Source organism: Muntiacus reevesi, chromosome 4 (genome assembly GCF_963930625.1).
Source record: "Muntiacus reevesi chromosome 4, mMunRee1.1, whole genome shotgun sequence".
NCBI lineage: Eukaryota > Metazoa > Chordata > Mammalia > Artiodactyla > Cervidae > Muntiacus > Muntiacus reevesi.
In genome coordinates this window covers 170,518,163-170,540,275 of record NC_089252.1, presented here as the reverse complement: position 1 = coordinate 170,540,275, position 22,113 = coordinate 170,518,163, and the positions used below count along the sequence as shown (strand labels likewise).

Below are 22,113 nucleotides of genomic sequence, written 5' to 3'. Positions count from 1 at the left end.
CTCAATCTCCAATCCCTGACCTCTCCCTGGAGGTCAGGAGGTGCAACTGAAAGTTCCAAACTGTTCAGCCCAGTGTAGGACTCTACTGGGCAATCTTTGTTCAAGGACTCTCATCAGCCTGGCTGAGACTTTCTCAGGGCTGAACTGCAGTTTAAGTTTCTTCCTTTTAAATCAGCTTTTCCTTCTCTTTCTTGTTTCAGACCTGTATTGGCACCCACTCCTGCACTTTCCACCTTTGGTCTCTTTAGGTATTTTCCCCCAGTGAGTGCCTTGCATGTCTGTTTCTGTCTTGGCATCTGAACTGACATGCAGGTATATTGATAGGACCTACCTCAATGGCCTGTTATGAAAATTCAATGACTTAATATATATGAAATGCTTAGAACAGGACCTGTAATACAGCAGGTGCTTTGCAAGTGTTAGCTGCTCTTCCTATAAGTTTATTAAGCTTTTGATCTCAAGTTATATTTTATCCTCACTAGGAAACCTCTCAGTTCCTGGACTGGCTTGGAAGCCTCTCCTGAATGCTTCAAGAGCATCTGGCCCTTACTTCTATTATGGTTGGCCCTCCATATCTACAGGTTTTGCACCTGCAGATTCAACCAACCACGGATTAAAACTATTAGGAAAAAAACTTCCGGAAAGTTCCAAAAAAGCTAAACTTGAATTTGTTTCATGTCAGCAACTATTTACATACCATTTACAGCGTATTTACAACTAATTACAGGGATTTACTTTGTATTTTCACCTATTTCCATATCATTTACATTATATTAGGTATGGTAAGTAATCTAGAGATGATTTAAAGAGGATGTTCGTAGGTTATATGCAAATACCATATCATTTTACATAAGGGATGGAACATCCTCCGATTTTGGTATTTGTGAAGGGTCCTGGGACCAACCCCTCACGGATACCAAGGGATGACTGTATATCACATTGTTTTCTTGTCAGTCTTTATACTTAGACCCTGAATTCAATGCATAATGGAATCTTGTTTTATTCACTTTTGTGTATCAGTGCTTACCATTGTGTCTGATCACAGTGGATGTTGAATTGATGCTGTTGAATGAAAATGGTTCAGTGGAGTCTTAACAGATGAGTATTATTCATCAAATGGATGAGAGCTGGGAAAGAATTATAGAGAGAATTGTATACTGGGGCATGAAAAGCCTGTACTGTGTGGGTTATTGAAAGGTGCTTATTACAACTAAAGAGTAGGGTGCAATAGAGGGTGGTAAAGGAGGAGGCTAAGAAATGAATCTGGGACCAGAGCGCTGGGGAGACCTTAAAACCAAGCCAAGGTATGCATTGTGTAGGCCTCGTGATGTCCTAGTGGGCCCAAACCCATCTATTTTAAGAAAACTTTATTTACGGCTGCTCTGGGTCTTTGTTGCTGCACTTGGGCTTTCTCTAGTTGTGGTGATGGGGGCTGACTCTCTGGTTATGGTGCTTGGGTTTCTAGCTGTGCTGGCTTCTCTTGTGGAGCATGGGCTCCAGGCATGCAGGCTTCAGTGTTTGCCACGTGTGGGCTCAGTAGTTGTGGGTCTCAGGTTCTGGAGCACAGGCTCATGAGTTGCGGTGCTCAGGCTGAGGTGCCCCATGGCATGTGGGATCTTCTCAGGCCAGGGATCCAACTGGTGTGCGCTACATTACAAAGTGCTTCTCAACCACTAGACCACCAGGGAAGCCCCTACGCTCATCTTTGACTTCTATCTATGACTTTCCCGGTGGCTCCGTGTTAAAGAATCCACCTGCCAGTGCAGGAGACACAGGAGATTCAGGAGATTCGAATCTGATCCTTGGGCTGGGAAGATTCTCTGGAGAAGGAAGTGGCAACCCACTCCAGTATTCTTGCCTGGGAAATCCCATGGACAGAAGAGTCCATGGTGTCCAATAGAGTCGGAAACGACTGAGGACTGAGCATGTACATGACTTTATGAGTCATATGTTAGTTCAGCCAGAAACTACAGATTGCCCCCGAAAGGTGGATGCTTCTCTAGAACTACGTATAGAAGCATTCATTTCAACAATGCGTATGATTGATCTATATTTACAAACTGCTTTGGCTTCAATGTCTCACCAAACTGCTGGGTCTGCTAACTAATCTCTTTGCCTTCATCACACGGCTGTTTAATCCACCCTTCATTCCCACTGTGAGACAGATCTTTCTAAAGCTAAATCTGGCCCCCTTAGCCTGCAGTTTAATACCTTCTAATGCCACGCCCTTGTTGCCCCTAAGATAACATCCAGATTCCTTAGTGTGGCTTACAGGACCCCTCCTGGTCTGGCCCTTCACCACTTCACCTTCCATTTCTTCTTCCATATGCTCTCTACATCACCTGAACTGCTTGTAGGGATCAGAAAGTTTTATGCTGCTCACCCCTCCATTCATGTACACATCATTGCTGCCCAGAATGTCATTTTATCCTTATTGACTTTTTGAACTTTTTACCTATTTTTTTGGGAAGTATTTAAAAAATCATCGCCTCTGTGAAGCTAGGTCTAACTTAGCAGGCAGTGGGGCATCCCCCCTTATAGATCCATCAGACTGTGTGTACTTCTGCTTGGCACCTGCCTCATTGCAATGCAGTTGTTTGGTTACTTCCCTGACTCCCCTCTCTCTAGACTGTGGCCAGAGGGTAGGACCATGTGTTAGTTAATTCAGAGTCCTAGCACATAGTGCAGTGGTTGGCACATAGCAAATACTGGTTAAGAAAAAAGGAAGGGATAAAATGAAAGCTGTTGTTTTTCTTTTGAAGGAGGTCCTCTCACCATGTGGCTGCACCTGGCGGTCCTCGTGGGCCTCTTCTACCTCCTGCGCTGGTACCGGGAGAGGCAGGTGGTGAGCCACCTCCGGGACAAGTTCGTCTTCATCACGGGCTGCGACTCGGGCTTTGGGAACAAGCTGGCCAGGCAGCTGGACCTGCGAGGCCTGAGGGTCCTGGCTGGGTGTCTGACGGAGCAGGGGGCCAAGCAGCTGAGGAGCCAGACGTCAGACAGGCTGCAGACGGTGATCCTGGACGTCACCAAGACTGAGAGCATCGCTGCGGCCACCGAGTGGGTGAAGGAGCGTGTGGGGGACAGAGGTATGGGGAAGTGTTTTCTCCTTTCATTTACCCAGGCATGAAGATGTTAACATTTTATGTGCATATATATTACACATATATAAGCTCAAAAGCAGGGCTTGAAAGAATGGCTTTGTCCTTTGAGACAGCTGTGATCTTTGGCAGTGTTTTTTTCCTTAACAATGTTTGTATTGAAAAATGAACCCAGTAGATTTCAGGCCGTTATCTCACCTTGCAAGTGAAGTATTTACAACCACAATTCTTTTCTTCACAATTCTTTATGTTTGAAGAATTTTCAAGGGGTTCTTAAGAATTAGCTTCTTCTTCCCTTGGCTAGCATCTAAAATAGAGACATTCCTAGAAGCCAGCCTTTGATCATCTTCTTTTTTTTAAAACAAATTTTCATTTTATTTTTTCTAATTAATAGACTGTATTCCTTAGAGCAATGATAGATTTACAGAAATGTTGGAAAGCACAGAGTTCCCATATGCAACCCCCCTCTTATAGTTTCTCCTATTATTGACATCTTGCATTGGTGTGGTACATTTATCACACTGATAAACTGATATTGATACAGTAGCATTAATGAAAGTCTACAGTTTACATTAGGATCCACTTTGTGTTGTATGGTTCTATAGGTTTTGCCAAATGTGAAATATCCTGTATTTACCGTTATAGGATGATGCAGAATACTTTCAGTGCCCTTAAAATCCTCTGGCTCCACGCATTCATCTCTTCTGCTCTCCCCACCTCCTCCCCAATCCTGGCAACTGTGCAGCGTTTTCCTCTTTCCATGTTATTTTTGTGCAGTCACTCCGTCATATCTGAGTCTTTGCAGCCCCAGGGACTGCAGTACGCCAGGCCTCCCTCTCCTTCACCATCTCCCGGAGGCTTGCTCAAACTCATGTCCATCGAGTCAGTGATGCCATCCAACCATCTCGTCCTCTGTTGTCCCCACTCTTTCCATAGTCTTGCCTTTTCTCAGATGTCACGCAGTCGGAATCATATTGGATGTAGCTTTTTAGACTGGCTTCTTTCATTTAACAATATGCGCTTAAGGTCCCTCTGGTTTTCTGTGACTTGAGTACTCATCTAATTTTATTACTGAATAATATTCCACTGTATGTACTACAGTTTGTTTATCCACTCACTTACTGAGGACATCTTGGTTGTTTTGAAGCTTTTGGTAGTTATGGATAAATCCTCTTTTCTAAAGTTCACTTTCTCTGAATATTATCCAAATCCTCTTTGATCCCCTTCTTCCTTCTCTAGTTGTTTTATGATTCATTAGGTCCTGATAATTGGACCTCCTAGATATTTATTCATCAAAGGAGTTCTAAAATAGTAGTAAAATTATTTGTTTGGATTGAAGAATGTTTATATTCTTTAGAATTTACTTTAAATTAGAAAACTGATTTTAAAATATTACTCCTACCTGAGGATGTTCTTGACTCCAGAGTCAGAAGTTATGGTTAGTTGTAGCCTCTGTGCTGTGTATAGTGGTTTATTTCTACTGTACTGCTACTATTATTGTTACTGTTTTCCCACCTGTTAGAGAATGTGCTCATCAAGGGCGTGGATCTTTCGTGACCATCACCGTATCCCCGTTTCTAACATATTGTCTGGTACATGGTAAGGGCTCAACAAGCGTTGAATGGATCTCATTTATGCATAGTTTAATCTATTACCTTTATGCCTTTGATTTCTAAATTATTTCTTGTTCATCACACCTGAATTTCCAACTACTTGCTGGCTTTCTCAACTGGAAATTCTACTGGAAGCTCAAACTCACCATGTCTGAGAGAGAACTCTTACTGTCTCATCGTCACCAAATCTGCTTTTCATTTTGGTCCTTGAGATTGATTCTTCTCCTCTCCCTCCAACCCCAGAACTCAAGACAGGAAGTTATACTTTCAGTCCTTTGGAAGTACTTTCTGTCTCACCCTTAAAGTGATAATAAAGCCATTTAATCCAGAAAGAGTCTTTTTTATTAGACTCCCTTCCTTAGTGGGCCTTGGACTTCGTTACCGTCTAATTGTGTATATTTTTTGATGCTATAAATACTAAAGTTCAATTCACATTGGTTGGCAAATTCCCTCCAATCTAAAGCTATCATTAGGGTTCTGTTTATCCTCCCTGGATTCCTGCCTTCTCTTTGTTTTTGGCTCAACCTTCTTTTATTTTCTTACTGATAGACGTGTTTAAGATTGAAAGAACATATTTTGATTTGTTTAAGATTGAAAAAGTGTATTTTTTCTAGCATTTTTAGCTGTTTTCAGCAGAAAGATTGACCAAGATTGCAGTCTGTCATTTTTGTCCTAAACTAAACTCCTGCTTTGATTTTTATTGTTTCAGGGCTCTGGGGTCTGGTCAACAATGCAGGCGTTTTTCACTCACATGGCTGCGCTGAGTGGCTGAAGATGGAGACCTACAGGGATACCCTTAGAGTGAACCTCATTGGTTTGATAGAGGTGACCCTGAGCATGCTTCCGCTGATAAGGAGAGCACAGGGGAGAATTGTCAATGTCTCCAGCATTCTGGGAAGAATTGCTTTCTTTGGAGCCATCTACTGTTGTTCCAAGTATGGAGTGGAAGCCTTCTCAGATGTTCTGAGGTAAGACTCTAAAGTTAAAACAGTCTAGAAGAGTGGGATGGGGAGGGAGATGGGAGGGAGGTGTGGGAAGGAGGGGACATGGATGATTCTTTTTGATGTTTGTCAGAAAACCACAAAATTCTGTAAAGCAGTTATCCCTCAATTCAAAAACAAAAGTGGCAAAGAAACCCCCAAACAAACAAAAGCAACCACTGATCTCTTAAATATGTCTTAGTCACCACTACCTACTAGTCACTAGTCACTTTCACCTATGTTATCTAATTTCATCACTTCCAAAATCTGGTATGTTTACTAGATATGATTTATTAGATAATAATTAAATACTATTGTTTACTAGATATTGCTAGTCTGTTTTATACAGAAAGCCGAGGCTCAGATTTGGTATCTATTCAAAGTTCACCTGCAACTGCGATGATTTGGCAGACCCGTGTTTCGACTCCAAGTCCTTGTCTCCTGTCACCACACTACATTTTAACTCTCAAGATATATCCTTGATAAAATTTTATTTCTGAAGAGAGCATGACTGTCCTCTTTCCTCCTGTCCTCGTCTCTTCACGGCAACTCTTTCTGGTGCTCATCTGCTTCCAGTTAAATTATTTCATCCCTTTATTCTGTATATCTTCTCTTTATCTAATTGTTTCTTTTCTTTCCTATAACTTTAGTTTGCCACAACCCTCTAATGGCCCTGGCTCTACCTCCTGGCTTTTAAAAATACCTCATTTCAGCTTCCTGCTCCTCTATCAGCAATTCCTTCTTTATATAGTTCCCTTTGTATTTTAATTTCTGAGACAGAGAATCCTGTTGGGCCTGAGACCATTTTTTTTTGTGTTCCGTGTGACACAGCATGGTGTGATTTTTTTTTTGCACTTGCTATCTGTCAGGCACTGCTGTGGTTATTTTACATCTAATGAATCATTTAATTTTCATAGCAACCCAGTGAGGAAGAAGTTATTTTTATCCTTATTGTATGTCTAGGGAAACTGAGGCACAGCGGTTCAGTAATTTGCCACGGCCATCTCGCTAATAGCAGGCTGAGCCACTGTCCAGTCCTAAGAGGGCTCTCCTCCCATCAAGGACCCTTCCTGGTCCTGCCCGCTGTAGACATGAGGATGCAGTCACACGGTACAGAAGAGTGTGCACTCTCCTTTAGCAGAGGCTGACTCTAGGGGCAGCTTCTCTTAGAACCAAGCTACGAATATTACAGACACCATGAGTTAACTTCCTATGGCAGTTGTAAGAAGTTTCCACGAGTAATTTACGGAGCATGGTATCTTACAACAGCACACATTTATTCTCTCACAGTTCTGGAGTCTAGGAGTCTGAAATCAGCATCACTGGGCCAACGTCAGTTGTCGGCAGGGCCGTGTTCTTCTGAAGGCTCTAGGAGAGAATCTGTTACTTGCCTCCTGCCTCTGGAGGCTGCTGGAATTCCTTGGCTTGTGGCCACATCAGCCTCTGCCTTTATGGTCACTTTGCCTTCTTTTCCTCTGCCTCTCTTATAAGGACAGTTGTGATTGCATTTAGGATGCCCCCACGTCACCTGCCATAGTCTCCCTAGCTTAAGATCCTGAACTCAGTCAAACTTGCAAAGTCTTTGCCACATAAGGTAACATTTACAGGTTTCAGGGATTAGGACCTGATATGTTTGGGAGTCATTATTTAGCTTACCACATGCCACGACTGGTATATATCTAATACAATGTGCCTATCGTATTATCTGCTTAGGAAAGGAGTGGGGAAATAACCGAGGACGTTACATGAGTTGTTACTATATGGCAGGCATCTTTCCTGGCTTCCTGCCTATCCAACATTTTGACCACCTCCATGGGGCCACGGCCTGTCGATTTATGACCGCTCATGACTCTTGGACTCCTTGAATCATTCCCAGGCCAAGAGCAAAGACATGCCCTTCCAACCTTTAAATCATTATTTAGGTTCTTTAGGAAATTCCAGCTTTTCTTAATTGTGCTAAGGATAAACAGAAAAAGGAAGTTTTGTCCCCCATTTGAGTTAGAGTTTTAAAGGGGATGGTGATGTGGTATGTTGGCAATGTATGAGAAAGCTGCACGGGGAAGTGAAATGCAAAGGGCCAAAGCACCCCTGGCTTGCCTAGCCCATCCTTCTGCTCCAGTGCACACAGGCACCTGGAGAATCATTTTCTGAGGCTCTAACTTGAAAGGTTTTAGGCTTTGGATTGATAAGGGAGGGTTTTCCTTTAGAGCAGTGGTTCTTAACTTCTAGCATGCCTCAGAGTCACCTGGAAGGCTACTTTGGACAGATTGTCGGTTCTTGCCCCCAGAGTTTCTGATTTAGTAAATTTAGACTTGGACTCAGTAATCTGCATTCTCAGTGCTTCATTCCTAGATGCTGAATCTATTGATCTGGGGTCCACACTTTGAGAACCATTCATTGCTTTAGAGGATCACGATGCTTTGTGTTTTATTTTCTTATGAAACACTGCTCCAAACATTTCTCCTCGACATCAGCTTGGGTTTCATCTTCTCTAGCAAGGTGCTCCAACATCTAGAGCAGGGAGCACCCCTCATCACTGTCCCGGAGCACTGAAAGCATACCTCACAGGGTGTACAATGCCGTCTTACTTCACTCGGTGAAGGCAGCACTTCGCGTAGTGCCTGATACACACACAGCCCCCTGATGAATATTTTTGGAAATGTTTTTTGAGCTAAGCTGAATATTCTGGAGTGATCAGTGACTTGTCAATTTAATGCCCACGTCATATTCCACTAATGGTCTCTTGCAGTCTTTGAACACACTGTAATTTTTCACAGCCCCCTGCTTCTGTGTGTGCAATTCCATCAATATGGTATTCCACTCCACTCTTTCTTCACTTAGAAATTTCCTCTTTATCCTTGGAGGCTCAACTGAAACATTTTCTCCTTACTGAAGCCTTTTTTGACTCCCTCAGAAAATCTACATCCTCTTTTCTACTTATGTAGCCCCCTGAATTGGAGAAGGCAATGGCACCCCTCTCCAGTACTCTTGCCTGGAGAATCCCAAGGACCGAGGAGCCTGGTAGGCTACAGTCCATGGGGTCGCTAAGAGTCGGACATGACTGAGCGACTTCACTTTCACTTTTCACTTTCATGCACTGGAGGAGGAAATGGCAACCCACTCCAGTGTTCTTGCCTGGAGCATCCCAGGGACGGGGGAGCCTGGTGGGCTGCCGTCTATGGGGTCGACAGAGTACGACACGACTGAAGTGACCTAGCAGCAGCAGCAGCCCCCTGAATACCTTGCCTTTATAATTCTTTTGACTTGTATTGCAATTATTTGCTTATTTATCAAACTCACTCACTATGGGCTTTTCAGGGGTGGTGAGCAGAGTCTTAATTTGCTGAGATTGTGCATGCAAAACACTTAGCCCAGTAGATACGATAAAAATGTTAATTTTCCTTATTATTCCTTGTATTCTTCATTTTTCCAGTGTATAGCACATGGTTGAAAATGAACAACTCTATTAAATGAATGGATGTGGAATTGAATGGTTATGGTAGTTTGTATAATCATATCCCAATTATTGCACCTAGGGATGTGTAAAATTTTATTTTATTCCCCTCCATTTCTTTATCCTTTAAAATGTTCAGCAAAGGTGTTTTTTATAACTATTTTGTTTTGTTTTCTCCCTGAAAGCATTGAAATTGTGGTGTCTTTCAATCAGAGGAGTTAACTTGAAGGTTTTCATTTTTTTCCCCTAGGCGTGAGCTTCAACATTTTGGGGTGAAAGTCAGTATGGTTGAACCTGGCTACTTCAGAACAGCAATGACAGATATGCAGAAGTTCTTAGAGACAATGAAACAAACCTGGAATGAAGCCCCTGCACATATTAAGGAGACCTACGGACAGAAGTTTTTTGATGCCTGTGAGCTTTTCTTTTAATGGCATGATGGATAATCTTGCCTGAAAAGGGCAAAGGCGGTTGGTCGAGAGTGATTGGGAGATCTTCTAAGAATAAATCACCTTCCATAAAGCCTCCCCAAGATAAGAGGGAAGGTTCAGGAAGGTCCCAGTGCCTTCGTAGTTGGTGTGGTGATGGCTGCTTGGCTGGGGAAGAGGCCGTACAAGCAGCCTCAGGCCAGAGCTTGCCCCGCCTTGTCACCTATGGGCCGGGACCCCGGAGCACCAGGGAGGTATTGTGTGGCTGGAGGCGTGGAGCCTCTGGATTTTGTGAGGGGGTGCCCCTCCACAGATTGAAGGGGCTGGTGCGGGAGGCCTGCTTAGCTGAGCATTCAGTATTATCTGCTTTTTGGGTAACAGCCTAGCCACGAACTCCACATTTTATTATGAGAGGCGGGAGGGTGCATGTCGGTGGGGAGGTACGTGGGTTAGGACAGGACTTCCAGGGCACAGTCGGCCACTGCCAGAGGCTGGGCCTCACGTGCAGGCCGTGGGGGTTTTGCAGGAGTGAGAAGTTTCAGTTTCATGGCATGGAGGTGTTATGCCCACTGTCCGAATCCCCAGCAGGAAAAGAGAAGACCTCCAGGACAGCGCAACGCGCAAAGGAAGGGAGATTTACTCCAGACTCGAGTCTGGGCCCCTGCTGCAACCGACGCAGTGGTGCAAAGTCAGAGAGCCCCGAGCCCCAGATTCCACGCACATTTATAGGGTGCTTGATTTCAAACAAAAGGAGTGGGTAGTGGGTGCAAGCGATTGGTTACATGTTTGCAAAGCAATTTTATTGGTACAAACTTTGGCGCGCGCGGGACTTTCCAGGGGACCTTCTCGGAGGTTTACTGGGTGCGTACTGATGAGCTGGTCTCTGGTGGCTGTTGAGGGCAGATAATTACCCTACCCTCGGGAGAAACTGAAACTGACTCCTAGTTCAGGGCGCCTGTCATGGTGCTAGTCTTGACAGTCTCACATCCCCCCTGTCTTGTTGTTCCTGTAGAGGAATCTTTCTCTTCCCCATCTTGGGCCACTGGCTGATATTGCTGTCTCAACACCATAATCTGAACAGTGTTTATACGTTCTTTAATAAATGACACTAGCCGGTTTAAGATACAAGGGCCAAATGTCAGCATCAATATCAACACTATGAGTGGGCCCAGGAGGGTGGAGACCTAGGTGGTCAGCCAGGGGAGCGTTGGAACCAAGATTCAAACCATCCCTGTTGGGCCTCTCGTTCCCTCTTTCTCTGTGCAAGTCCCTCTCTCACTTTTGCCATAGATTCTCTCACGACTCCTGTGTGGTCCGCATAGAAACAACATTCTTCTCCCAGAGCCAGGCAGACCCCACCCTGTTGGAGAAAGATTAAGTCTAACCCTCTCTTATTTTGCAAAACCACTTCAGATAAGGATGTCAAAGACCTTTCTAAGTGACTAATTGATTCTTCTATGCGGACTATGTCTTCATCTATAGCGGCCCGCAGGGAGGAGAGCCCTTGGCCCTGCAAAGATAATGAAGCTATTCCTGTCCCTGCTCCTGCCAGTCCGAGGCTGAGCAGGGCTGCCACAGTGATTGCACTAATGGGCTCTCGTTTCTGTCTTAGTACTTCCCAGTCCCAATGTGAGTACATTACCTCCTCAGAATGGTATAGCATCTTTGGCATCACAGTGACTAGAACACAGAATTCTTGGCTCGGGTTAAAAACCTTCATATTTAAACATGGTGTTAGCCCCGTGTGTGAACAAACTCACCATCCCCCGACTTCCGGCACTAGCCAATTTTTGCCAGGTAAGCTGATATTACCAATAGTCTGAGCACAAAGAGAGGTCTTATCCCTTGGTACTGTGCCCAAACAGACCCCCTGTCCCCATACCTCTTCCCTCTTGAGGCCTATCTTACGCTCTTCCCGCCGGCATTGAGGGGGATTGGGGTCTGAAGACAAGTTGTAAGAGACATTGAGGCCTACGGCCTCATAGAAGGGGGCGCGGAGGTTATAACAGAGCCAGCAGGGTTGGGTCGCATTTGGGTCAGTATGGTTTAGAGCCATAAAAGCGGCATTTACTATGGCCCATAGGGGGTCTTGAGTCACTGAGCTATTAGTTACAGTTAGATGGCCCGGGGTGTTTGTCAGATTACCTCCGGTGCCTGGGGTAGAGGAGGTGCTGTCTGACCTCGGCGAGTCTTGCCCGGAGGTGGTCGTCATAGGGGTCGTCTTGTGCCCCAGTGCCGTTTTGACCAGGTTGGGACCCAGACTATGTACCTGTACCGGCTCAATCACCTGTTTAATGGTCAAGAGCTCACCTGGGAAAGAAGCCACATGAAGCTATAAGCCCCAAGTTAGCCCTGCGGTCCAGCGGCTTTCCTTTTTTGCTCGGTCCTAGTTGAACTGTACCCGTACAAAAGGCCCTTGGTGTTTGGAATCACTAAAGGTGAATCTAACTAAATCTCTGTTCCCGACATCCCACCTCCGGGGCCCATCACACGAAGTTACACAGCTCCAGCTTGCACAGTAATAGCTTTCCATACTCCCACAAGTTTTCCAATTACCTCTAATGCTGCTTGGGCAAGCGAAAAACCCAGGAAGGTCCCCCACTCCATAAGTGTGGGCGTGTGCGTCCCCCATATGTCCACCCAGGCTTCCATATAGCGGAGTGTGTAGCCCGACCCGGCATACAGAGAGTCTCCTGAGGTTAAAGTACAGGTCTGGCCACCAGGTGTTGAGAGGGTGGATATCTGAGGTTTCGTTGATCACCTCGTGGGTCTGTCCATCGCTGAGCTTCCAGGTGATCTTGAATGGTTGGTGTGGATTGGATATTCCTGGGTTGATGAGAATTGCCACCAGTAGGAGACTCAGGAGGCCTCTCGTTGGATGAGTTTCAGTTTCAAAGAATTTGACGGGTGTGGACTTGCCTTCCATTTTGCTTGCGCTCTTTCCTGTTCCTCCGGAGTAGCTTGCCACACGTGATTGCAGTGAACCCAGGGTCCGATCCCGTCAACCTTAACGGCGGTAGGGGTGGTAAGGAGAACAACATAAGGGCCTTTCCATCTAGGTTCCAATACTTTAGATTGGTGCCGTTTTACCCAAACCCAGTCACCTGGGCCAATATTATGTGCGGGGATGACCCCCTTGCTTTGACCCTCATGTATTTCTCAAACCAATTTCCAAACATGGTTATGCACCTTACTTAATGCCATCAGAGTTTGCTGGAATTGTCTCAAAGTAGGGGGTGGCAAGCACTTTCCCTCGAAAATAGGACACACAGGAGGGGGTGTTCCATACAGAATCTCAAAAGGGGTAAGATTCGGCTTATAAGGGGTGTTACGCGCCCGAAAGAGTGCAAAGGGGAGGAGGGTCACCCAGTCCCCGCCAGTCTCTATTGCCAACTTTGTCAAAGTTTCTTTTAGGGTCCGATCCATTCTCTCAACCTGTCCTGAGCTCCGGGGATTATATTCACAATGTAACTTCCATTTCGTCCCCAGAGCTTGGGCCAGCCCTTGTACAATCTGGCTCACAAAGGCAGGTCCGTTATCAGAGCCCATAGTCACTGGCAGCCCGTACCTAGGCACTATCTCCTCTAAGATCTTTTTAGCAACCACTGTTGCTGTCTCTCCCTTAGTGGGGAAGGCTTCCACCCACCCCGAGAAGGTATCTACCAGAACCAACAGATAGCGGTACCCGTACTTGCCTGGCCTTACCTCAGTGAAATCTATCTCCCAGTGTTGCCCTGGCTCTTCCCCTCGGTACCTCGTTCCCGAGTGCTGCTTCTTCTCTGCCCTCACCAGCTGGCACGCTTTGCAAGCCTGGATTATCTCTCGTACAGTTGCATTTTGTCCAGGGAACCTCAGGCAGGCTGTCTGGAGAAGAGTCAAGGTCTTTTTCTCTCCCAGGTGTGTAGTTGTGTGCAGGTGTTCACACAGGTGACGACCCAGGGTGGCAGGCAATATCAGGTTGTTGTTTTGGTCTCGGTACCATCCATCTTGGTCATCCTTCTGGAGGGTGGTATCCTCGTTGATACAGGTGAGATCAGGGAGGGAATATTCGGGAACTGGCGGCAGAGTCCCCATACCAGGAGGTGGAAGTCCCACGGCTAATATGGGGGCGGCGTAGTCCCGGCTAGCCGCTTCTCGAGCGGCCGCATCAGTGGCACGATTGCCCCGCGCCTTAAGGTCTTCTCCTTTCTGGTGACCGGGAACATGTACTATAGCTACTGCCCGGGGCAGTTGGACAGCTTCCAGGAGCCTGCGAATCTCGGGCAGATTTTTGACATCTTTTCCCTCAGTTGTCCGAAATCCCCTTTCTTGGTATATGGGACCTTGAATATGGGCAGTGCTGAAAGCATATCGGCTGTCAGTAAAAATGGTGACTCTCTTCTCTTTGGCTTGCTCCAGAGCCTGTATTAGGGCAATCAATTCTGCTTTTTGTGCAGAAGTGTTTGGGGGAAGTGTCTTAGCCCATATCGTCTGTCCTGAATCATCAGCTATGGCGGCTCCCGCCTTCCTTTGCCCATCTTTTACATAGCTGCTCCCATCCGTGAACCATACTAGCTCACTGTTGTCTAGGGGTACATCAGTTAAGTCTTTTCGTGCCGCCAGGGCCTCAGCCAGTATCTCACTGCAATCATGGAGAGGGCGGTCTTTTTCTGGGTTAGGTAGAAGCGTGGCTGGATTCAGGAAGCAAGGGATCTGAAAACGCACCCGTGGGGCATCGAGCAGCAAGGCCTGGTAATGTGTCAAGCAGGCATTGGAGATCCACTTACCCGGCGACTGCTTTAAACCCCTTCGATGGCGTGGTGGGTGTGAACCCAGAGTTGCTGTCCATACATCAACTTGTCGGCGTCGCGGACGAGGAGGGCAGTGGCTGCAATGATGCGAAGGCAAGGGGGCCACCCAGCGGTCACCGGGTCCAATCGCTTCGAAAGGTATGCCACCGGCCGCTTCCATGGTCCTCATTGTTGCGTCAAGACCCCCTTTCCTATTCCTTGCTTCTCATCTACAAACAGCTGGAATGGCTTATTTGGGTTAGGCAGGGCAAGGGCTGGGGCTTCTAGTAGGGCCCGTCTGAGTGTCTGGAAAGCCTGTTTCATTGGCTCAGTCCAAGTCCAGTTTGGGGTCTCTTTGCTTCCCTCATAAAAGGGCCGGGCCTTCTCAGCAAACCCCATGATCCACAGTCTGCAATATCCAACAGTCCCCAGAAACTCTCTCACCTGGCGGGGGGCCTTGGGCTCTGGTATCTGCAATATCGTTTCTTTCATGGCCTGAGTTAGCCACCTTTGCCCCTGCCTGATCTTATACCCCAAATAAGTGACCTCTTGCCGGGATATTTGCGCCTTCTTTGCACTAGCACAATACCCCAAGGTGTCTAGAGTCTGTAAGTGGTCACCAGTGGCACGGCTGCATGCCTCCTCTGTGGTTCCAGCCAACATAAGGTCATCCACATATTGCAGCAGGATGACCTCTGGGTGGCGAGTCCGATATGATATTCGTAGAGGTCCTCACTCAAAGCCTCAATAAACAAGGTAGGGGAGTTCTTGAACCCTTGTGGGAGGTGGGTCCAAGTTAGTTATACTACCGGTTGGACTTCCCCCTCAGTCCACTCAAAGGCAAATATCTCCTGGCTCTGGGCCGCCAGGGGTAGGCTGAAAAAGGCATCGTTCAAGTCCAACACAGTATACCAAGTGTACTCAGGCAGTAGACTGCTCAGGAGGGTATACGGGTTGGGGACAGTAGGGTGTATGTCACTCACCCGCTTGTTGACTTCTCGTAGGTCTTGGACAGGTCTGTAATCCGTACTCCCTGGCTTCTTCACCAGTAGTAAGGGGGTGTTCCAAGGGGATTGGCACCGCTTGAGAATTCCAGCATCCATGAGCCATCGAATGTGGGGAGTGATCCCCTGCCGAGCTTCCTGGCTCATGGGGTACTGTCTCACCCTCACAGAAGTTGCCTCGGCCTTTAGCTCGATGACGACCGGATGTCTCTGTTTAGCCAGTCCCATTCCTGCTGTTTCTGTCCATGCCAACGGGTATTTGTGGACCCACAGTTGTATATCTGGTGTTATAACCTCTGAGGGCTTAGGCACAAAAAGTCTGTATTCATCTCTTAAAGCTAGAGACAAGACATGTATCAGCTGTCCAAGTCCATCCGTGACTGACATTCTCCCAGGGTCAAAATGGATCTGAGCATTAACTTTAGTCAATAAGTCCTGTCCAAGCAGAGGGGCTGGGCATTCTGGCATCACCAAAAACGAATGGGACACCTGGTGGGTCCCCAGATTTACTTTCCGTTCTGTGGTCCAACAATATCTTTTTGTCCCCATGGCTCCTTGCACTAAGCTGGTTTTCTTAGACATTGGTCCCAGTTTTTGATTTAAAAGAGAGTGTTGGGCACCAGTATCTACCATGAAGCCAACGGGTTTCCCTTCCACATGTATGGTTACCCAGGACTCGGGGAGGGGTGCCGAGTCTTGACTCCCCTAGTCACTGTCTTCCCCGCATATAGAACTCGAGTTCCAGGGGAGATCCCCTCTCTCTGGGTTGTTCCTGTCTTCGGGTCCCTCTTAGGGCACTCATTTTTCCAGTGCCCCTGTTCTTTGCAGTAGGCGCACTGATCTTTCTTTAGGGCCTGACTTTTTGGTCTCTCTTTTTCTCCCGTCTGGGGGTCTCGAGGTTCCCTCAATTCTGTTCCAGGCTTCAACCCCGCAAAAAGAATCTGGGCTAGCTCCCTCTGGTTCTTCCGGTTTTCCTTCACCCTATGTTCCCTATCTTCCTTCCTGATCTTCTCAGCTAATTCCCTTTCCTCCCGTCAAATTCGCTCTTCTCTTTCTTCTGGGGTCTCTCTATTATTAAACACCTTTTCAGCTGCTTTCAGTAAATCTTGTATTGTCTGTTTTCCCAATCCCTCTATCTTTTGTAATTTTCTCCTAATATCTGGGGCTGCCTGATTTACAAACGCTAACAGAACTGCAGCGCTGACTCCTCAGCCTGGGGGTCCATAGGTGTATATTGCCTAAAGGCTTCTATCAGCCTCTCTAGGAAGGCTGATGGGCTCTCAGTGGGCTCTTGCCTTACTAAATTTACCTTTGCCAAATTTGTTGGCTTCCTAGCTGCGGCCCGCAGGCCAGCCATTAGAGTCTGGCGGTACACTCAGAGACACTCCCTACCTTCCACTCGCTCAAAATCTCAGTTAGGCCGCAACAGAGGAAACCCCTCGTCCACGAGATGAGGCTGGGCGGTTGGCCTCCCGTCGGCCCCTGGGACCCGTTTCTGTGCCTCTGCCAGGATTCGCTCCCGTTCTTCTGTGGTGAAGAGCACCTGCAACAGCTGCTGACAATCGTCCCAGGCGGGGTTGTGAGTGAACAAAATGGAATCTAAGAGGTCAATGAGGCCTCGGGGTTTCTCTGAGAAAGGAGGGTTCTGGGTTTTCCAATTGTACAGGTCACTCGTGGAAAAGGACCAGTACTGATAGGTTCGCCCTCCGTCCGGGTTAGCTGGTCCCACTCGGACGGGGAGCGCCTGAACAGTGGATGAAGGTAACTCTGGGTCCCCAGGGTCTTGTCTACCCCTATCACCCTTAATTCTCCTCCGGGTTCCCAATGCAGGTCCCCCCTCATGGTCAATTCCCGTGGGCCCTCCCAACCCTCTTGATTTGCCCGGGGGAGTTCCTCCCCTTGGAGGGAATTGCAATGGGGGGGGGGGGGGCAAACGGCGGAGGCCTTATCTCTGTTTCTAAATCTATCAGGTTCAGATAAGATGATTCCTGAAGGACCGGTTTTGGGTCCTCTTTCTCTTTAGTTTCTTCTGGGGGGATCTCCATCACCAGGACCTGTGAATTGGAAGAACTAGGAAGTTTGTGAACGAAAGGTCTTAACCATTTGGGCAGATTTTCCACCAGATCCTGCCAGACCATGACATAAGGAACCTGAACCGGATGGCCCCAGGGATCAGGAGCCATAATTTTTTTTTACAGCCTGTATAATGGATGGTTGAAAGGTCCCTTCCGGAGGACATTCAACTTGGAAGGCAGGCCATTTTGCAGAGCAAAAGGTTATTAATTTACTTTTTTTGACTAGCAAAGACAAGTTATGTGCTCTGACCCTGACATCTGAGAAATGGTCAGTCATGAGAGAGAGTGGGGTAGATTTTTCCTGACCCATGGCTAGAGTGTAAATGGTAGGGAAGAGAGAGAGAAGAAGTCACTGAGAACAGCCACCAAAAATCCTACCGGGAGTGGTGGCGGCCAAGAGGTTGGGCTTATGGTATGCTTTTGGAACTGTTTATGTGCCTACGTCGTTGCACGGAAGTTTTCTTGCTGGGGGCGGGCACCCTAGAGGTTTCTAGCCCGTTCTGTGACCCCCTTATCCTCTCACGGGAGTCTTCAAGTGGCAGGCGCCCTAATGGCCTTTAAGTGCCTGTCCGGTGCCCACACAAGGAATTTTAGGCCACGTCCTCAGTTAGGGATGTTGAAAGAGAGTTTCACGATCGGGCTCCCGTTACTGAGGCTCACTTATTGTAAGGCCTTCAAAGTCCGCCAGAGTGTAGCCCTGACCGGGACTCATCAGTTGTCCCCACAACTGTTCGCCTGTTCACCGAAACTCTTGAAGAGAGTAGGAGTCGAAGGCAGGTCAGAGAAGAAGGGGAGAAGGAGAATAAGTCAGAAGAGAGTAGAGAACGATGCACCAGAAGAGAATGAGACCAGAGACAATGCCGGCACACTCACAAACACGGAGGGGCGTAGACAAACACACAGATAGACAAATGTCGGCCGACGACACAGCGCTGGGTTTTCGGGCCCCCTGAGTCCTCTTGCCTCCCGGTACAAGGTTCACCTTACCGAATGGCGTCCACTGCTCACCAGACTCGGGATCAGGAGAGGAACTCTCCTTCCCGCAGAGCTGGCTGCCTTCCAGCGTGCTCGCTGGCCTTGGTCCTGCGCCGGCTGGAACGTCCAATTCGTTCCCCCTTTATAGAAAGCCATCTCCTGTGCCAGATTCCTTCCTGCTTCTCAGCAGGGCCTTGGATTTACACTGGGCTTTCCTGTCCTGCCTGAGCACCGGTGCTGTATCTATGCTTCCCCTCTGTCCTGGAAGTGTTATCTTTCCCCGGTCAAGGGATCCCGGACGAGCCCCCAAATGTTATGCCTGATGTCTGAATCCCCCAGCGGGAAAAGAGAAGACCTCCAGGACAGCGCAACGCGCAAAGGAAGGGAGATTTACTGCAGACTCGAGTCTGGGCCCCTGCTGCAACCGACGCAGGGGTGCAGAGTCAGCGAGCCCCGAGCCCCAGATTCCACGCACATTTATAGGGTGCTCGATTTCAAACATAAGCAGTGGGTAGTGGGTGCAAGCGGATTGGTTACGTGTTTGCAAAGCAATTTTATTGGTACAAACTTGCGCGCGTGCGGGACTTTCCAGGGGACCTTCTCGGAGGTTTACTGGGTGTGTACTGATGAGCTGGTCTCTGGTGGCTGTTGAGGGCAGATAATTACCCTACCCTCGGGAGAAACTGAAACTGACTCCTAGTTCAGGGCGCCTGTCATGGTGCTAGTCTTGACAGTCTCACAGGGGAGGACGGGTTTTGGGGGAGGAGGGAGCGCAGTCCTTTAAGTAGAAGAAAGTCATGCACACTAGTGTGGGGTGCACCTTCATGGGGAAGGGGTACTTTTTCTTCACATAAAGAATTTAGCAGCTTGCCAAGGCCAAAGGGAGCAGCTCTCTTTTCCCGTTCGCAGAAAGGCCCTGGGCAGGTAGCCGTAGCCCTGGCCTTGACTCTGGGTGATGTCTCAGTGCAGAGAAGGAGAAGGGGAATGTGCACATGGAAGACTCCTGACCTACAGCCCTGTCTTCTGGGCACATCAGGCTTAGGAGGGAGACTCCACAGAGGGGGAAATTGGATCAGGGAAAGGCTGGTGGAAAACTTCCTGAGCCTCTCAGAATACAAAGCTAGGCATCTACGATTCTTAACAAGTCAGGCGCCAGCTGCTCTTCTGAGCTCTTCTCTACCTAAACTTTTGAACTCTTAGAGAATTTGTCTCCCCTTGTGGGTACACATATTTGACAATAGAAATCAAAGGAAAAGAGAATTTACTAAGAAGTGGTTTTATGTAAAAGGAGGGATACATGTATTTAATGATTTAAAGGAGTTGAAATTGTTCATTTATTTGTCTCTAGATCAGAATAATTTAGATCAGTGCCATCCAATAGATATATGAGAACCATATATATAATCTTAAATTTTCCAGTAAATACTTTTTAAAAAGAAAAAAATACAGGTTAAATTAATTTTAATACATTTTACTTTGACCTCATATATATATCCAAAATACTATCATTTAGCATTTATTATCAATATAAAAGTTATGATAAGATATTTTATATTTTTTCCCTATTAGTCTTTGAAAATTGATGTGTAGTTTACACTTACAGCACATCTCTTAGCGACCCCATGGATTATAGCCCACCAGGCTCCTCCGTCCATGGGATTTTCCATGGATTTGCTCCGTCCATGGGGCAAGAGTACTGGAGTGGGGTGCCATTGCCTACTCCTCATCTCAACTGGGATACTAAACTTTCCTAGGAAGTACTTCTGTATTTGGATTATTACAATTGATAGTTGCTATTATTTATAATAGCCCCAGAGTGGAAGCAACTCAAATGTCCATCAACTGTTGAATGGATAAACAAATGTGGAATAGCCATACAATGGAATATTACTTGGCAATAAAAAGAAATGAAGTACTGATACAGACTGCAGCATGGATAAACTGTGAGAACACTTTGCTCCCTGAAGGAAGCCAGTCACAAAAGCCCTTGGTCTATGATTCTATTTATATGAAATATCCATAAAAGGCAATCTGTAGAGACAGAAAGTAGATCACCATTTGCCTAGGGCAAGGGCGGGTTGGCAGGAAACAGGAGAGTGATTGCTAATGGGTATAAGGTTTCTTTTTGGGATGATGAAAATGTTTTGGGATGATGAAAATGTTTTAAACTTAGACTGTGGTGATGGTTGCATAATTCTGGATAAACTGAAACTCATTGATTTGTATATTTTATTTTTATTTATTATTATTATTTGATTATGTCACTTGGCTTGTGGGATGTCAATTCCCTAACTTGACTGAACCCAAGTCACAGGAGTGAAAGCGTTGAATCCTAACCACTGGATCACTAGGGAACTCCCTGACTTGTGTACTTGATTTTTAAAAATTTTTATCTACTTATTTATTTTGGCTGCGCTGGCTCTTCCTTGCTGTGCATGGCTTTCTCTTTAGCGGCGAACAGAGACTACTTTTTGGTTGGGGTGCTGTGGGCCTCCCATCTCCGTAGCTTCTTCTGTTGCAGAGCATGGACTCAGCGCACGGGCTTCAGTAGTTGTGGCGGCCAGGCTTAGTTACCTGTGGCATGTGGGATCTGCCTGGACCAGGGATCCAAGCAAACTGAATTCTTAACCACTGGACCACCAGGGAAGCCCTGACTTGTTTACTTGAAATGGATGATTTTTATGAATGTGAATTATCTCAATAAAGATGCTAAAAACTTTCCAATTGAAAAATAGATTCACATACCTATATTGTTCCAAACATATTTAAAAATTTCTGATAACAGAATTGAGCTTTAAAATTAATTAAATTTAAAAATTCAGTTTTCAGTAATACTAGCTATGTTATGTTTTATGTGTTCATTAGCTACATATGGCTAGTGACTGTTATACTGGGAAGCATAGGTCCGATAGGCCTAATTCTTGTGGAACTGAAATGTGGTTAGACTTCTGTGACCGCGTGCAACAGGATCTTAGAAATGTCAACAGTAAGTTGAGAGGGAAAGTGAAGTTGCTCAGTCGTTTCCGACTGTTTGTGACCCCATGGACTATAGCCTGCCAGGTTCCTCTGTCCATGGGATTTTCCAGGCAAGAATACTGCAGTGGGTTGCCATTTCCTTCTCCAGGGGATCTTCCCAACCCAGGGATCGAACCCAGGTCTCCTGCATTGCAGGCAGACTCTTTACCATCTGAGCCACCAGGGAATCCGTAAACAATAAGATTGCTACCCACCATTTTAAACAATAAGATTGCTAACCACCCTTTTTCTTTTTGTTTACAGATCACGACATCATGAAACAAGGGATGATGGGTTGTAGCACAAACCTAAACCTGGTCACCGACTGCATGGAACATGCTCTGACATCTGTGCATCCACGCACTCGATACTCAGCTGGCTGGGATGCTCAGTTTTTCTTTGTCCCTCTATCTTATTTACCTACATCCCTGGCAGACTACATATTGACTAGATCTTGGCCCAAACCAGCCCAGGCAGTCTAAAGAAAAATGATTTGATGGCCGTTGAAATGAAGACAAAAATCTGCAATTGACGGTGTCTCGCTAATCCTAATGCATAATCTGTAATTTTTCTAGCAATCAACTTTCTTGCTTAAATTCATTTATCTGACACCATCAGAGAACCAACATGTTAATGTTATAGATATCCAAAACTTACTCCCTTTAGGTGCTTTATCTGTACTATTTTAGTCATTTTTGG

General features: G+C 46.5%; 1 protein-coding gene across 1 annotated transcript; it reads left to right on the top strand.

Annotated features, from left to right (window-relative positions):
* Positions 1-2,776: 2,776 nt before the first annotated feature.
* HSD17B6 (hydroxysteroid 17-beta dehydrogenase 6) lies at positions 2,777-21,896 on the top strand. Its single transcript, XM_065934862.1, has 4 exons — positions 2,777-3,089; positions 5,424-5,682; positions 9,399-9,562; positions 21,679-21,896. The coding sequence occupies exons 1-4, from the start codon at positions 2,777-2,779 to the stop codon at positions 21,894-21,896; spliced, it is 954 nt and encodes a 317-aa protein (XP_065790934.1).
* Positions 21,897-22,113: the final 217 nt, after the last annotated feature.

What these genes read in the sequence shown, in the direction of transcription:
- HSD17B6 (XM_065934862.1), top strand. Translation starts at nt 2,777, where the DNA reads ATGTGGCTGCACCTGGCGGTCCTCGTGGGCCTCTTCTACCTCCTGCGC. An exon ending in GGAGCGTGTGGGGGACAGAG is followed by an intron (nt 3,090 to 5,423) that starts GTATGGGGAAGT and finishes TTATTGTTTCAG; the next exon opens with GGCTCTGGGGTCTGGTCAAC. An exon ending in GCCTTCTCAGATGTTCTGAG is followed by an intron (nt 5,683 to 9,398) that starts GTAAGACTCTAA and finishes TTTTTCCCCTAG; the next exon opens with GCGTGAGCTTCAACATTTTG.